This window comes from Lolium perenne, chromosome 5 (assembly GCF_019359855.2).
Source record: "Lolium perenne isolate Kyuss_39 chromosome 5, Kyuss_2.0, whole genome shotgun sequence".
Classification (NCBI taxonomy): Eukaryota; Viridiplantae; Streptophyta; class Magnoliopsida; order Poales; family Poaceae; genus Lolium; species Lolium perenne.
Window position 1 is genome coordinate 57,318,841 of NC_067248.2, and position 17,858 is coordinate 57,336,698.

The following is a 17,858-nucleotide window of genomic DNA, read 5'->3' on the forward strand; positions in this document are numbered from 1 at the left end:
TTTAAAAACGATCCGGGACTAATGGGAGGCATTGGTCCCAGTTTATCCTAGAAAGCCTTTAGTCCCGGTTTGTTTGGAACCTTTAGTCCCGGTTGGTATTACGAACCGGGACTAAAGGGGTGGCGGCAGGCTGCCTCCAGGGCAAAAGCCCGGTTAGCCAATTTTTAGATTCTCAAAATTCCAAATGAAAATATGAAAGCAGGAAGATTTTAGTTTTTATCAGAAATTCAAGATTTTATATTTTTAATTTTTTTAAATTAATAATGGCATCCTGCATAAAGATTACTATTACTTAACCATAAAGTTAGCCAATTTTTAGATTTTCAAATTTTCAGGTTTGGCAGAAAATTATTAAAAAAACTAAAAATTTTAAAAATTATAATACAAATTAAAAAATTAATATTTATAAAAAATCAAAATTATAATATAAGATTATTATTACATCATTAGTTTTGTTTATTAAAATAATTATTTGAAATTCAAACAATAAAAAAGTGTGACATCGACCAACATGTTAATAGGATTGATATGATACTAGTATCAACAACATGCGCGCAAAACATTTGGATGCGGGACGGGAAGGAACATAAAAGTTAAGCGTGCTAGTGCTAGAGTAGTGGGAGGATATGTGACCGAGCGAGAAGTTTGATCACGGATAAGCAATTTGACTAAATATTAAGTGTAGTTAGAGGCTAAACTTGTACAATAACTAAAATACTAGAAATTCTGAAAAAATAGATAAAAAGAGGGAGTGAAAAATAATTAGAAAAACAAAAATGAATAATTTTTTTTAACGAAATAGCCTTTAGTCCCGGTTGGGGTTACTAACCGGGACTAAAGGTCATTTCCCCTGATGCGCGCCAGCAGCCCACGTGGTGGGATCTTTAGTCCCGGTTTGTTTTACGTTTTGATCATATGTTTAACATGTTAGTGCAGATAACAACCCCCAAGTTAATCATTTGTAAGAACCATACTTTTAATAGTGCAATAAAAACTCGATCCGCCGCCGTTTGAGGGACGCTTTGGAGACGCGGCTGGAGATGCTCTAACTATGGCAAGTTCTCTGATTTCCTTGTTTACATACTTACATAAATTGGTCTATCTATAAAAAAACCCTTGTTAGTACTCCAACCCGTCTGATGTAATTGCTTTCATACACCTCATTAATGACAATGTTCTTGAAACTTTTTGTAGATGGCCGTTGTGGCGCGCCAGAACCTCACCCGTCACCCCTGATCGCGTTGGGGCTCTCTTCAGAGCGGTGGGATTGACCGATTTAAGGGGTAAGTTGCAACGTATGTCCCGAACTCTTTCGCCGAGTACATGGAAGCAAATGTGGTTTAAATTCTGCAAGTTTCGATGGGCTCTCGTGTTTTCTTTGGTTCACTCCACCATCTCACCCATCTATCTACGCATTCCAAATCTCTTCGCAAAGGTAATCACGGTGGCAAAAAATGAAGGAGAAAGCTCGTCTATAAATAGCCAACCCAAAGGTTCAGTTCCGGGTGACAGCGCAATACAAATGACGGGGCTCACAAATACTATGTGAAGTTGTGATTTCTTGAGGCTCACACAAACACTGCTGTTGTTGTATAATAACAGAAGGAAGTCCCTTGTTCATAGCCTGAAACTGAATCCTTGGCAGAACGACATTACAAATTCTTTCATTTTTCGCAGACGCGGTGGGCCGTAACTATATAAAGGCATGGGCCTCAATCACCAAAGGGTGCTACGCGTACAATCGACCGCACGCCGCCGCGCCGCCGACCGATCTCGATGACCGCGCTGAGCATGAAGCTCCTCGTCGACACGGCGGCGCGCCGCGTGCTGTTCGCGGAGGCCAACAAGGACGTCGTCGACTACCTCTTCTCCATCCTCGCTCTGCCCATCGGAACCGCGATCAAGCTGCTCGGGAAGGAGCGGCCGGGTGCCTTGGGTGGCAGCACCTGCAGCCTCTACGCGAGCGTCGAGAAGCTCGACAAGAGATACCTCGAACCCGCCGCGGCCAAGGCCGTGCTCCTTGGGCCCACCACCGCGCCGCCGGCCGCCGCCGCTTCCAAGGCGAGTTCCCTCCCTTTCCGCACGAAGTCGCTCGTGCGGGGCGTCGTGAGGTACACGGTGCTGGACGACCTCACGGTGACGCCCCCGTCCGCCGTCTCCAGCGTCGGGCTTCTCAACACGTTTGCTGTGAAGGACCTCGGCGCCCTCCAGGAGAAGCACGTGCAGCTCGCTTACAAGGAAGGTTTGGAAATTTTGAGAGCTTCGCTCGAGTCCAAGACTGTTCTTACGGATGTTTTTCTTGAGAAGCCCTAGGAAATTCTGAAGTTGTGAATTTTCTTTTACATTGTTCTTTTATGAAACTCATACCCCTCATACTTTTTAGCTAGTCGCTACTTTTGTGCATGCTGTTACAAGTAGAAAGTTTAGCCGGGTTAAATAACGTGAACTCATTGCTTTGAAATAGTTTCCCTTGGAAGTTTTAATTCTATGGATGTGTTTGGTAGCCCGGGTGACTTTAGATATTTCCAGCCCAATCTAGCTGAAGTGACTATTTATTGTTTGTTAGGCTAGGTTGGTCGGACTCGGCACTGTGGAGCTCAAACCAAAAAAGCTCCTCAATCGAGATTCGCAGGTCTTCTAGATTGAGCTCACCCCACAATAGACTGTTGCTGCTCCACGCCTCCCAAGACCCCCACCTACTGTCCTCATTTTCCCCTATCCTCCTGTCGCTCCCGCTACCTGCTACGGTCCTCCTCCTGGAGCGCCACCGCCTCCTCCTTCCTCTACACGACCGCAACCTCCTCCTCCACGCATGCACGCGCCGGCAACCCCTTCGTCTGGAGCACCATGGGGACGAGGCGCCGCCTGCGAGCTCGACCAGCCACGGCCCGACGCGCCCGAGCTCTGCCTCGGCCCGACGTACTCGAGACCCCCCTCAGCCTGACGCGCCTAAGCTCCGCCCCGGCCCCACGCGCCATTACTCGCGCCCGAGCTGCACATCAGTGGCAGGTGTAAGGTCGACCACGGTTTACTCGAGCCGCCACGGGCGAGACCAAGCGGCACTGCTACATCGCCGCCTATTCGTGCTCCCGCGACCGAGACCAGCGCCGCCTATTCGCGGTGCCGCGACCGAGACCAGCACCGCCATGGACGCCTCCTCGCGCGACCATGGACTACCACGTGCACTCGCGGCCATGGCGAGCACTCGGGCCAAGAATGGATGCGGTTCACCTGATTTCAAGGACCAGATTGCTTTTTCTTTTTGTGTGCAGGGACCTCTGTGTAAAATTTTGGATCTTCTTGTTATTTTATATCAGTCCTAGGTTGTAGATTCCAAGGAAACATCTCTCAACATACACGGGCTACCAAACATTGACAAAATCTCACCTCAACGTCTGCAAGCTCAGCATGTCTCTGGTGGGAAAGAGATGTGAGGGTGACCCGCACTACCAAACACACCCTAAAAACATGTTTGTGCTCCTCACTCCTCCCGGGCAGTCCACCTCCCCTTCCCTCCTCCCGGGTCGTCCGCGTGGTGGCGACTCCGAAGGGCAACAACCCCAACACAAGACCTCCCTTCCATGTCTTCCCTAGCCGCTGCCATCGCCTGTGCCCGTTCGCCAATGGCGGAGGGCTAGGAGGTGCATCGGGTGGATCCTCTCCATGCGCAGATGAAGCTCCGATGGGTGTGCGGTGGTGGCGCTCTCAGCAACGGCACGGGCAATGGGCTGGTGACCGGATGCGGCAGTCTGGACCGCGGATGCGCGGCGACGCAACAATAAATTGTGCTATTTGGGTGGGGCCGATCTAGGCAGCGCGCTGGCTTGATCTGGGCCGCGTAGGCCGCGACTACTGCAGGTACCTCGTTGGGCCTAGGGGGTTGTGCGGGGACGGCGAGCACCACGTTGCTCATATGTCGCTGGTGCGCCTGCCGTTTCCTACTGCGGTGGAGGTTATGAACCTCCTTCTTCGTTGTTGGGCGGCGGATGGCGGCATGGGGGCACATTTGTCCCCATCGAAGAATAAAGCTGACGGTCCTAGGGTTCCCGATGATAATTTTGATGTATTATACATTTTTTCGACGTCGTATGCAACCAGAAAAGCCGTTTTACCGATAAATGATTTAAAAATGGTTGAAATTGAGTTTTGTTAAATTTTCTTGCAACTAGATGACATAACACATGGACATCTCAAAGGATTTTTTTATTTTTTTAATCATTTTCTTTTATTTTTTCCAAAACTGAAAATGCGATATCGATCCCGAGGGGTGCGTGAGGAAAATAAACAAAGCCGTCGGCACAGAGCCTACCCCCTAACGCCGTTTTACCGCCGTCACGGTGGAGGACCTGTGCCGACGGCCAGCCCATGCCTATGCCGACGACATTTTTCTGTGCCGACGGTGACCATCGGCACAAGATTTATAGTGCCGACGGCTTACTTGTGCCGACAGCCTTCTTCGTGGCATGTCCTGTTCGGAATCTGTGCCGACGACCCTGATAAATTGCCGTCGGCACAGAATTTGGCCTTCGGCACCTTGACTGTTCCCGTAGTGTATCCATTGTTCTTGGTGGACAATAAAGCATGACGACTATTTAGCGGTGGGGGACCAGGACCATCTTACAGAAAGGCCTAACAGTTGCACTCAGTTCAACAAGAAAGACAGTAAAACATGACCAATTCGAAAATCCATTGCTGCGCATAGGTGTAGATGTACGTATTGTCTAAAAACCATATTAAAAAATCCAAAAGTAATTGAGGTGTAAATCAAAACATTCCATGTTCACACGTAAATTTATACCAAAAATAATATTTTTATGGCATGTGAAAAAAACAATTTTCGGTGCTCCAAAAAAAACTATTCATGTGTCATTTCCTGTTTGTCTTTTAAACACGTCACATAAAATGTCTTTTTCCCGTTGAACTTTGTATGTAAACAGACAATTTTTGGAAATACACACTGGGTTTTTTCATATTTTTTTGCAATTTTAAATAGATTTAAAATGCATTTTGCATATGGTGCATCTAAACCTATGAGCCAAAACACCATATCCGAACAAATTAAGCTATAAATATATCAAGATGGTGAAAGGCATCAACTCATATTCAGCCATCACTTGATGATGAACGAACCGAGCACTTTGATAGCAAGCTATATTATCTTCGTACACGTACTGAGGATGCAAAGTTTCAGTTCAAACATATGCGCCCCGTTTTTTTCATGTAGGGTACTCAGTGTTGGTTTTGCAATACCATGGCTAGCTTTTCGGTCTCCCCTACTCAGTTTACGAATTCGATTGGTTAGTTTTCTGGCATACCTCCAATCTATCTAGATTTGGCAACTTAGTCTTCGAATAGCATAATGTTTTTACACAACCGAAGTACTCACATCCAAATCTATAAATACTTTCTTACTACTGCAAGCTCTTTGGTTTCCTTGTTTCCATACTTTACATAAATTGGTCTATCTATAAAAACCTTCTTACTTCTCCAGCCCGTCTATTTTAATTGCTTCCATACATCCCCTTTACAAATAACCGGATAGAGATATTTCCTTACTTATAGAGCCTGATAGTACTTCTCCATTCATTCCTTACTTTGGCTTAAACTCAACCTTATCAGATCCAAACTTAGCTTACTTGCCTGTTTTGCTCGTGAGACAGAAGGATTCTACCACCAGCGGGCTCATATATAATAATAATAAACATAATAATTTGACCGAGGTATTTGGATGTGGGTCGCACTAATCTTATCCGAGACAGAGGCTCAACTTAATGACAGTGTTCTTGAAACTTTTCGTAGATGGCCGTTGTGGCGCGCGAGGGCCTCACACATGACACCTGATCGTTGTGGGACTCTCTTCAGAGTGATGGGATTGACCGATTTAAGGGGTAAGTTGCAACGAAGGTCCCGAACGCTTTCTCCGAGTACATGAAAGCAAATGTGGTTTAAATTCTGCAAGCTTCCATGGGCTCTCGTGTTTTCTTTGGCTCACTCCACCATCTCACCCATCTATATATCTAGGCATTCCAAATCTCCTCAAATGTAATCATAGTGGCGAAAAATGAAGGAGAAAGCTCGTCTATAAATAGCCAACCCAAAGGTTCAGTTCTGGTGACAGCGCAATACAAATGACGGGGCTCACAAATACTATGTGAAGTTGTGATTTTTTGAGGCTCACACAAATACTGCTGTTGTTGTTGTATAATAACATAAGGAAGTCCCTTGTTCTGTAGTCTGAAACTGAATCCTTGGCAGAACGACATTGGGCGCGTTTGGTTGATGTTTCCGTGCAGCCCGGCTCTGAAACAACGCACGTTTTTTGCTCAGTAGAGCCTGGCCTGTTGGAAACGGTGCAAAAGACGTAGTTTCCACTTTGTTTGGTGTATCCTGGACTTCTTGGTCGATGCGCTGGCGGCCATGCTGGCAAGGGCTAGGGAGGCTGGACACATCCGCGGGGGTTGTTCCGCACCTTATTCCGGGGGTGTGACTCATCTCCAATATGCAGATGACACTTTGGTTCTTATTGAGCCTTCCGATTTGGGGATCGCGAACCTCAAACTCCTCCTTCTCTGTTTTGAGAACATGTCGGGTTTGAAGATAAACTTTGACAAGAGCGAGGTTATGGTGACAGGGGTCACTGAGGGAGAGAGGTCTCGCCTGGCGAATTTACTCAATTGCCGCTTGGGAAAGTTCCCCATGCGATACCTCGGCTTGCCGGTGAGCGATGCCCCTCTTCGGGTGGCTGACTGGGGCTTCCTCCCCGACAAGGTGGGTCATAGGGTTGACCCATGGCAAGGTCTCTTCATGTCCTCGGCTGGGAGGCTGGAGCTTACCAACTCTTGTCTCTCGAGCCTACCTTTGTTTGCGATGGGCATATACTTGCTCCATGACACCACTCACAGTGCCATGGACAAACATAGGTGCCGCTTCTTTTGGGAAGGAGTGGGGGACAAGAGGAAGTACCACTTGGTGGATTGGGCCTCGGTGTGCAAGCCTAAGGCTTTTGGGGGTTTGGGGATCCTGAACACCAGGCTCATGAACATCGCCCTTATGCTTAAGTGGATCTGGAAGATCTACCAAGGCGATACGGGTCTTTGGGCGGACCTAATTAACGCGAAATATCTGCTGGGTAGGGACCTTTTCTCGCGAGCCGTCCCCACCAAGGGCTCCCAATTCTGGAATGCCTTACAAAAGATCAAGTGGCGTTTCAAATTAGGAGCCAAACACAAAGTCAATGATGGGCTGCGCACCTATTTTTGGCTGGACTGGTGGATAGGGTCGGGACCTCTGTCGGCTCGCTTCCCGCGGATCTTTAGCTGCTGCGACCAACCTTTTGTTACAGTGCACGCGGCGAGAACCATGGAGGGAACGCCGGGGGAATGGCGCTTGCGCTTTAGACGGCAGTTTAGCTTAGCTGAGAGGGTTGAGTGGGACAACCTATGCCGTGAGGTTCAGGCGCTCCCGGTTTCGGACTTGCCGAATGAGGTGTCATGATCCTTGGAACCATCTAGCACCTTCTCCACCAAGTCGGTGTACTTTGGACTGACGCAAGGGGCAACAGTCACTCACTTCAAGGAGTTTTGGCGGACTCGAGTGCCTCCCAGGATTAAAGTCTTCCTCTGGCAGCTTATCCGGAGTAGACTTCCCTCTAGCGATCAGGTGGCTAGACGGCGAGGCCCCTCTAATGGCCTTTGCAGCCTCTGTGGGGAACCAGAGGATTGCAACCACATCTTCTTTGCATGTCAGTTGGCAAGGTTTATGTGGGCAGGAGCGAGGGAGCTCCTGGGTACTTCTTGGAATCCAGCAGGGGCTGGGGATTTCATTGCGCTCGCGCAAGGGTTACCGGGCCCCCTTCGTAGGATAGCATGGTTTACGTTTGCGGCTCAATGCTGGGCTTTATGGAATATACGTAACAAGTTTACTATTGAAGGGACTTTGATTGGGCACCCTGCTGATGCTCTCTTTCATATGTCACGACACATGCAGTGCTGGAGGGTGTTGGTCAGACCGAGGGACAGGGCGCTGCTGGACGAGGTGCTGCGCGAGGTCAGGAGGCTACATGCAAGAGCTAGGACCTGAGCTTCTACTTGCTATCTATCAGACTATCTATTCGCCCCGCTTCAGGGTTATGTATGTTGGCTGTTGGGCTACTTCTATGTCTCTATGCTTAGTCTTCTAGGATCCAGGGGAATCGGTGTGCTGCCTATGTACTTGGGTAGCTATCTAGTCTTATGTGGTGTGTCAGTTGTATCGAATGATGTTGCTGTGTCGTCGTTTTATTTATAAAGCTGGGCCAAGGGCCTTCTCTTTAAATTTCTGAGCTGTGAAAATATTTTGGGCTGGTTGTTTGATTGTGGCTGCGTCTTACATGCATGTGAGGCTGCCATGTGAGAACCCAACAACCTGGCATTAAAAATCAAGGGAATCTTCACACGGTTTCGTTTGCAACGGGCCTGATCTTGGAGAAACGTCCGATTCGGGCGTGGACATGGAGTCTGGCTCGAGACTCTTTTCGACTGCTTTAAGGTTCGTGTTGTGGAGGCAGTTAAGGACCATGTTGTTTGATTGCCCACGAAAAAAAATCTTTCTCACCTCATACCATCTACCAACTTTAATGCAGACTACCAAACGGCTCCATTAGAAATTCTTTGATTTTTTTTGCAGTCGCGGTGGGCCGTAAGTATATAAATGGCATGGGCCTCAATCACCAAAAGGTGGTACGCTCCTAACCAGGCCACTCGCGTACAATCGACCGCACCGCACGCCGAGATCGATCGGCGGCGCTGAGCATGAAGCTCCTTGTCGACACGTCGGCGCGCCGCGTGCTGTTCGCGGAGGCCAACAAGGACGTCGTCGACTACCTGTTCTCCATCCTCGCTCTGCCCATCGGAACCGCGATCAAGCTGCTCGGGAAGGAGCGGCCGGGTGGCTTGGGTGGCAGCACCTGCAGCCTCTACGCGAGCGTCGAGAAGCTCGACAAGAGATACCTCGAATCCGCCGCGGCCAAGGCCGTGCTCCTTGGGCCCACCACCGCGCCGCCGCCCGCCGCCGCTTCCAAGGCGAGTTCCCTCCCTTTCCGCACCAAGTCGCTCGTGCGGGGCGTGGTGACGTACACGGTGCTGGACGACCTCACGGTGACGCCCACGTCCGCCGTGTCCAGCATCGCCCTGCTCAACACGTTTGCGGTGAAGGACCTCGGCGCCCTCCAGGAGAAGCACGTGCAGCTCGCATACAAGGAGGGTTTGGAAATTTTGAGAGCTTCGCTCGAGTCTAAGACTGTTCTTACTGACGTTTTTCTTGAGAAGCCCTAGGAAATTCTGAAGTTGTGAATTTTCTTTTACATTGTTCTTTTTTATGAAACTCATACTCCTCATACTTTTTAGCTAGTCGCTACTTTTGTGCATGCTGTTACAAGTAGAAAAGTTTAGCCGGGTTAATTAACGTGTACTCATTGCTTTGAAATAGTTTCCCTTGGAAGTTTTAATTTTATGGATGTGTTTGGTAGCCCGGGTGACCTTAGATATTTCCAGCCCAATCTAGCTGAAGTGACTATTTGTTGTTTGTTAGGCTAGGTTGGTCGGACTCGGCACTGTGGAGCTCAAACCAAAAAAGTCTTTCCCGGATAAGAAGCTCGAATCGAGATTCGCAGGTCTTCTAGACTGAGCTCACCCCGCAATAGACTGTAGCTCCACGCCCCCCAGACCCCCACCTACTGTCCTCATTTCCCCTATCCTCCTCTCGCTCCCGCTACCTACGACGGCCCTCCTCCTGGAGCGCCACCGCCTCCTACCCCCCTCTACAAACCCGCAACCTCCTCCTCCTCCACCCATGGACGCGCCGGCGACCCCTCCGTCTGGAGCACCATGGGGACGAGGCGCCGCCTGCGAGCTCGACCAACCACGGCCCGACGCGCCCGAGCTCTGCCTCGGCCCGACGCTCTCGAGACCCCCCTCAGCCTGACGCGTCCAAGCTCTGCCTCGGCCCCACTCGCCATTACTCGCGCACGAGCTCCACCTCAGTGGCAGGTACGGTCGACCACGGTTTACTCTAGCCGCCACGGGCGAGACCAAGCGCCACAGCTACAGCGCCGCCTATTCATGCTCCCGCGGCCGAGACCAACGCCGCCTATTCGCACCGCCGCGACCGAGACCAGCACTGCCACGGACGCCTCCTCGCGCGACCATGGCCTACCACGTGCACTCGAGGCCATGACGAGCACTCAGGCCAAGAATGGATGCGGTTGAAGTGATTTCAAGGACCAGATTGCTTTTTCTTTTTGTGTGCAGGGACCTCTATGTAAAATTTTGGATCTTCTTGTTATTTTATATCAGCCCTAGGTTGTGGATTGCAAGGAAACATCTCTCAACATACACGGGCTACCAAACATTGACAAAATCTCACCTCAACGTCTCCGAGCTCAGCATGTCTCTGGTGGGAAAGAGATGTGAGGGTGACCCGCACTACCAAACACACCCTAAAAACATGTTTGTGCTCCTCCCGGGCAGTCCACCACCCCTTCCCTCCTCCCGGGTCATCCGCTTGGCGGCGACTTCGAAGGGCAACAACCCCAACAGAAGACCTCCCTTCCATGTCTTCCCTAGCCGTTGCCACCACCGGTGGCCGTTCGCCAATGGTGGAGGGCTAGGAGGCGCATCAGGTGGATCCTCTCCATGCGGAGATGAAGCTCCGATGGGTGTGCGGTGGTGGCACTCTCGACAACGGACACGGACGATGGGATGGTGACAGGATGCGGCGGCCTGGACCACGGATGCGCGACGACGCAACAATAAACTGTGATTGTTTGGGTGGGCCCGATCTAGGCAACGCACTGGCTTGATCTGGGCCGCGACTACTGCATGTACCTCATCGGCCCTAGGGTGATGGCTGGTTGTGCAGGGACGGCGAGCACCACGTTGCTCACATATCGCTGGTGCGCCTGCCGTTTCCTACCGCGGTGGAGGTTATGAACCTCCTTCGTTGTTGTTGGGAGGCGGATGGCGGCATGGGGGCACATTTGTCCCCATCAAAGAATAAAGCTGGCGGTCCTAGGGTTCCCGATGATAATTTTGATATATTATACATTTTTTTCGACGTATGCAACCAGAAAAGCCGTTTTACCGATAAATGACACAATTTTGCAAAAATGGTTGAAATTGAGTTTTGTTAAATTCTCTTGCAAATAGATGACATAACATATGGACATCTCAAAGGATTTTATTTTAAAAAAAATTTATCATTTTTTTTATTTTTTCCAAAACTGAAAAGGCGATATCGATCCGGGGGGAGGGGTGTGCGTGGAGGAAAATTTGCCGTCGGCACAGAGCCTACCCCCTAACGCTGTTTTGTCGCCGTCGCGGTGGAGGACCTGTGCTGACGGCCAGCCCATGCCTATGCCGGCAGCCTTTTTCTGTGCCAACGGCTATCTTGTGCCGACAACCTTCTTCGTGGCCTGTCCTGTTCGGGACCTGTACCGACAACCCCAATAAATTGCCGTCGGCGCAGAATTTGGCTGTCGGCACCTTGACTGTAGTGTATCCATTGTTCTTGGTGGACAATAAAGCATGATGACTGCTTAGCGGCGGGGTACCACCTTACAGAAAGGCCTAACAGTTGCACTTTCAAGGATACACCCTGGAAGGTGCATCAAGTTTCATAGAAGAAGAGGCCAAGACGGCCGAACAACGCCAACGAAGGCAACCCGATACAAACACGACGCCACACGGATTACAACACAACCCACAACAACCGAACGACAAACACGCCTTGCACCGTCCAGAGGAGACGATACACTAAGCTACTGGGCCGCGTCACGACCGAAGAAAGGAACTCCGGGAAGCCAACTCCAACTTCAAGATGGCACAAGCCAACGCACCGCCCACCCAAAAGTGCCCAGGAACGGCGAGTGAACGGCGGGGTTGAACCAGATCGAAGGAGGCGTCGACCACGAAGAAGAGCCGCCGACGGTGTACATAGCGCCCCGGAAGCCCAAGCTCTGAGCGGTGGCCACCACCGGCTCCAAATGGCGCACAGAGGGCTCCCGAACCATCTAGGCGACGCCTCCAAGAAGGAAAACGACACAGCCGTGCCGCCGCCGCCCGATCCGAAGACCGGATCAAGGTTTCCCCCGATGTCCGAAGCGGGGAAGAGCGAGCAACACCATGGCGACGCCTCCAACGAGGTGACGGCGCCCGCGGGCGTCGCCGTCGCCAGCTTACGCAGGGATTTCTCCCCGGTCCTGCCGCCAAACCCAAGCCCGTCGAAGAAGCGCCGCAAGGAGCCGCCTTTTGGCCACACCGCCGTCCAGAAGCGACGCTGCCGTCGTTGGAGAGGGAGGTGCTGACCTCCGTCTCACCGCATGAAGAACAGGGACTGGAGGGTGAGGCTCCAGCCCGCCGCCGCCCGGCCGGCCGCCGACACCTCCATGGTGCCCAGCAGCCGACGCCTACAGGCGTCCACGCGCCGGCCTGCAGCCACGGCGGGCCCTGAGATCCCGGCCGCCGCCACAGGGGACGCCTCCCTCGCAGGGGAGAGCAGCTCCGCCGCCGACCCGAGATGCGCCGAACGCCGGCCTACCGCAGCACCTCGCCGCCGGAGCGCCGCCGTGTCCCGCACCGCCGCCGCCGGAAGAAGAAGCCGCCACCGTGCGAGGGAGAGGCCCCGCCGCCGCCGTCACCGCCCGGGCTTTGCCCGGCGGGACCTCTGGCGGCGGCGGAGGAGGGGGAGCGGGGTGTGGGGGCCTAGGGTTTTCAGGGAGCCGGGTCTATACGTGATTTCGTGTCCTGGTCGCGCTGAGCTGTGGCTCAAAAAAAACAGTTGCACTCAGTTCAACAAGAAAGGCACTAAAACATGACCAATTCGGAAATCCATTGTTGCACATAGGTGTAAATGTACGTATTGTCTAAAAACCATATTAAAAAATCCAAAAGTAATAGAGGTGTAAATCAAAACATTCCATGTTCACACGTAAATTTTTACCAAAAAGAATATTTTTATGGCATATGTGAAAAAGCAATTTTCGGTGCTCCAAAAAAACTATTCATGTGTCATTTCCTGTTTGCCTTTTAAACGCGTCACATAAAATGTCTTTTTCCCGTTGAACTTTGTATGTAAACAGACAATGTTTGGAAATACACACTGGGTTTTTTTCAGATTTTTTTGCAATTTTAAATAGATTTAAAATGCATTTTGCATATGGTGCATCTAAACGTATGAGCCAAAACACCATATCCAAATAAATTAAGCTATAAATATATCAAGATGGTCAAAGCATTAACTCATATTCAGCCTTACTTGATGATGAACGAACCGATCACTTTGATAGCAAGCTATATGATCTTCGTACACGTACTGAGGATGCAAAGTTTCAGTTCAAACATATGCGCCCCGTTTTTTTCATGTAGGGTACTCAGTGTTGGTTTTGCAATACCATGGCTAGCTTTTCGGTCTCCTCTACTCAGTTTACGAATTCGATTGGTTAGTTTTCTGGCATACCTCCAATCTATCTAGATTTGGCAACTTAGTCTTCGAATAGCATAATGTTACACAACCGAAGTAGTCACATCCAAGTCTATAAATACTTTCTTACTACTGCAAGCTCTTTGGTTTCCTTGTTTCCATACTTTACATAAATTGGTCTATCTATAAAAACCTTCTTACTTCTCCAACCCGTCTATTTTAATTGCTTCCATACATCCCCCTTAATGACAGTGTTCTTGGAACTTTTCGTAGATGGCCGTTGTGGTGCGCGAGGGCCTCACCCATGACACCTGATCGCTTTGGGGCTCTCTTCAGAGTGGTGGGATTAACTGATTTAAGGGGTAAGTTGCAACCCAAGTCCCGGACGCTTTCTCCGAGTATATGGAAGCAAATGTGGTTTAAATTCTGCAAGGTTCGATAGGCTCTCGTGTTTTCTTTGGTTCACTCCACCATCTCACCCATTTATCTACGCATTCCAAATCTCTTCTCAAAGGTAATCACAGTGGCGAAAAATGAAGGAGAAAGCTCGTCTATAAATAGCCAACCCAAAGGTTTAGTTCCGGTGACAGCGCAATACAAATGACGGGGCTCACAAATACTATGTGAAGTTGTGATTTCTTGAGGCTCACACAAACACTGCTGTTGTTGTATAATAACAGAAGGAAGTCCCTTGTTCATAGCCTGAAACTGAATCCTTGGCAGAACGACATTACAAATTCTTTCATTTTTCGCAGACGCGGTGGGCCGTAACTATATAAAGGCATGGGCCTCAATCACCAAAGGGTGCTACGCGTACAATCGACCGCACCGCACGCCGCCGCGCCGCCGACCGATCTCGATGACGGCGCTGAGCATGAAGCTCCTGGTCGACACGTCGCCGCGTGCTGTTCGCGGAGGCCAACAAGGATGTCGTCGACTACCTCTTCTCCATCCTCGCTCTTCCCATTGGCACCGCGATCAAGCTGCTCGGGAAGGAGCGCCCGGTTGGCTTGGGTGGCAGCACCCGCAGCCTCTACGCCAGCGTCGAGAAGCTCGACAGGGCGTACCTCGAGTCCGCCGTGGCCAAGGCCGTGCTCCTTGGCCCCACCACCGCGCCGCCGCCCGCCGCCGCCTCCAAGGCGAGTTTCCTCCCTTTCCGCACGAAGTCGCTCGTGCGGGGCGTCGTGAGGTACACGGTGCTGGACGACCTCACGGTGACGCCCACGTCCGCCGTCTCCAGCATCGCGCTGCTCAACACGTTTGCGGTGAAGGACCTCGGCGCCCTCCAGGAGAAGCACGTGCAGCTCGCATACAAGGAAGGTTTGGAAATTTTGAGAGCTTCGCTCGAGTCCAAGACTGTTCTTACTGACGTTTTTCTTGAGAAGAAGCCCTAGGAAATTCTGAAGTTGTGAATTTTCTTTTACATTGTTCTTTTTTATGAAACTCATACTCCTCATACTTTTTAGCTAGTCGCTACTTTTGTGCATGCTGTTACAAGTAGAAAGTTTAGCCGGACTAAATAACGTGAACTCATTGCTTTGAAATAGTTTCCCTTGGAAGTTTTAATTCTATGGATGTGTTTGGTAGCCCAGGTGATCTTAGATATTTCCAACCCACTCTAGCTGAAGTGACGACTATTTGTTGCTAGTTAGGCTAGGTTGGTCGGACTCAGCACTGCGGAGTTCAAACCAAAAAAGTCTCTCCCGGATGACCCCGCAATAGACTGTAGCAGGCTGCTGCTCCACACCCTGTCCTCATTTCCCGCTATCCTCCTCTCGCTCCCGCTACCTGCTACTGCCCTCCTCCTGGAGCGCCACCGCCTCTTCCTCCCTCTACACGCCCGCAACCTCCTCCTCGACGCCTGGACGCGCCGGCGACTCCTCCGTCTGGAGCACCATGGGTACGAGGTGCCGCCTGCGAGCTCGACCAGCCACGGCCCGACGCGCCCGAGCTCTGCCTCGGCCCGACACACTCGAGACCCACCTTAGCCCGACACGCCCAAGCTCTACCTCGGCCCCACGCGCCATTACTCGAGCCCAAGCTCCACCTCAGTGGCAGGTACGGTCGACCACGGTTTACTCGAGCCGCCACGGCCGAGACCAAGCGCTACCGCTACAACGCCGCCTATTCGTGCTCCCACGGCCGAGACCAGCGCCGCCAATTCACGCTGCCGCGACCGAGACCAGCGCCGCCACGGACGCCTCCTCGCGCGACCATGGCCTACCACGTGCAGTCGCGGCCATGGCGAGCACTCATGCCAATAATGGATGCGGTTGACCTGATTTCAAGGACCATATTGTTTTTTTCTTTTTTGTGTGCAGGCATCTCTGTGTAAAATTATGGATCTTCTTGTTATTTTATATCAGCCCTAGGTTGTAGGTTCCAAGGAAACATCTCTCAACATACACGGGCTACCAAACATTGATAAAATCTCACCTCAACATCTCCGAGCTCAGCATGTCTCTGGTGGGAAAGAGATGCGAGGGTGACCCGCACTACCAAACACACCCTAAAAATCATGTTTGTGCTCCTCCCTCCTCCCAGGCAGTCCACCTCCCCTTCCCTCCTCCTGGGCCGTCCGCGTGGCGGCAACTCCGAAGGGCAACAACCCCAACACAAGACCCCCTTCCATGTCTTCCCTCGCCGGTGCCCGTTCGCCAATGGTGGAGGGCTAGGAGGCGCATCGGGTTGATCCTCTCCATGCGGAGATGAAGCTCCAATGGGTGTGCGATGGTGGCGCTCTCGACAACGGACACGGATGATGGGCTGGTGACGGGATGCGACCGTCTGGACCGCGGATGCTGGGCGACGCGACAATAAACTGTGGCTGGTTGGGTGGGCCCGATCTGGGCAGCGCGCTGGCTTGATTTGGGCCGCGCAGGCCGCGACTACTGCAGGTACCTCGTCAGCCCTACGGTGATGGCTGGTTCTGCGGGGACGGCGAGCACCACGTTGCTCATATGTCGCTGGTGCGCCTGCCGTTTCCTACTGCGGTGGAGGTTATGAACCTCCTTCGTTGTTGTTGGGCGGCGGATGGCGCCGTGGGGGAACATTTGTCCCCATCAAAGAATAAAGCTGGCGGTCCTAGGGTTCGCGATGATAATTTTGATATATTATACACTGATAAATGACACAATTTTGCAAAAATGTTTGAAATTGAGTTTTGTTAAATTCTCTTGCAACTAGATGACATAACACATGAACATCCCAAGGAATTTTATTTTTTGAATTTTTTATCATTTTTTTTATTTTTTCCAAAACTGAAAAGGCGATATCGATCCAGGAGGGTGCGTGGAGGAAAACAAATTGTGCCGACGGCTGCACAAGAGCCCACCCCCTACCGTTGTTTACCGCCATCACGGTGGAGGACCTGTGCCGACGGCCATCCCATGCCTATGCCGATGGCCTTTTTCTGTGCCGACGGTGGCCGTTGGCACAAGATTTTATGTGCTGACGGCTTTCTTGTGCCGACAACCTTCTTCGTGGTCTATCCTGTTCGGCACCTGTGCCGACGGCCCCGATAAATTGCCGTCGGCACAAAATTTGGCCGTTGGCACCTTGACTGTTCCCGTAGTGTATCCACTGTTCTTGGTGGACAATAAAGCATGACGACTATTTAGCGGTGGGGAACCACCTTACAGAAAGGCCTAACAGTTGCACTCAGTTCAACAAGAAAGGAAGTAAGAGCATCTCCAACAGACGCGCTAAAAGTCCCGCGCGGCAAAAAAACCGCCGTTTTGCCGCGCGCGGACGCTGCCGCTCCGCTCCAGCGGACGCGGGAAAACGGCGCGCGCGCTAAAAGTTTTACCGCCCGCGCGCTTTCGCGCTATCCCGCGCGGGAAATCTGCCGCGTGCGATGCCGCGCGCGCTATAAAGATGACACGCGCGAAGCGGCCACCTGCCACTCCTCCCACGCGTCTTCCTCCCGCGCCCTCTCTCTCCCCGCCGCTCTCCCTCCCGCGCCGCTCCGCCTCCGGCCGTTCCTCCTCGACGCGAAGATGCCGCCGCGCCGCCGCTCATCCTCCGGCTACCGCGGCGTCCGCGCGCGGCCGAGCGGCCGATTCGACGCGGAGATCCGCTCCGGCGAGGAGCGGATCCGCCTCGGCACCTTCGACACGGCGCACGAGGCGGCGCGTGCCTACGACGCCGTCGCGTGGCGGCTGGGCCGCAGCCGCCGCGCGATGAACTTCCACGACGTGTTCACGCGCGAGAAGGCGGAGATGCTCGCGCCGCCGCCGCCGATGATCACGCGGGAGGAGCAGCGCCGACAGCGGGAGCTCGAGCAGCGCCTGCTCATCGCCGAGCGCGACGAGGCGTTCCGCGTCGAATGGGCGCGCCGCTTCCCGGAGGACGTCGCCGCCACGGCGGCCTTCTACGCGGAGAAAGAGAAGAAGGAGGAGGAG

At 52.0% G+C, this 17,858-nt stretch overlaps 2 protein-coding genes across 2 annotated transcripts; both read left to right on the plus strand.

Annotated features, from left to right (window-relative positions):
* Positions 1-1,776: 1,776 nt before the first annotated feature.
* LOC127303346 (uncharacterized) lies at positions 1,777-2,313 on the plus strand. The gene has a single exon (XM_051334088.1). The coding sequence runs from the start codon at positions 1,777-1,779 to the stop codon at positions 2,311-2,313; it is 537 nt and encodes a 178-aa protein (XP_051190048.1).
* A 6,476-nt stretch (positions 2,314-8,789) lies between these two features.
* LOC127303347 (uncharacterized) lies at positions 8,790-9,311 on the plus strand. Its single transcript, XM_051334089.1, has one exon. It carries the CDS (start codon positions 8,790-8,792, stop codon positions 9,309-9,311), a length of 522 nt encoding a protein of 173 aa, XP_051190049.1.
* Positions 9,312-17,858: the final 8,547 nt, after the last annotated feature.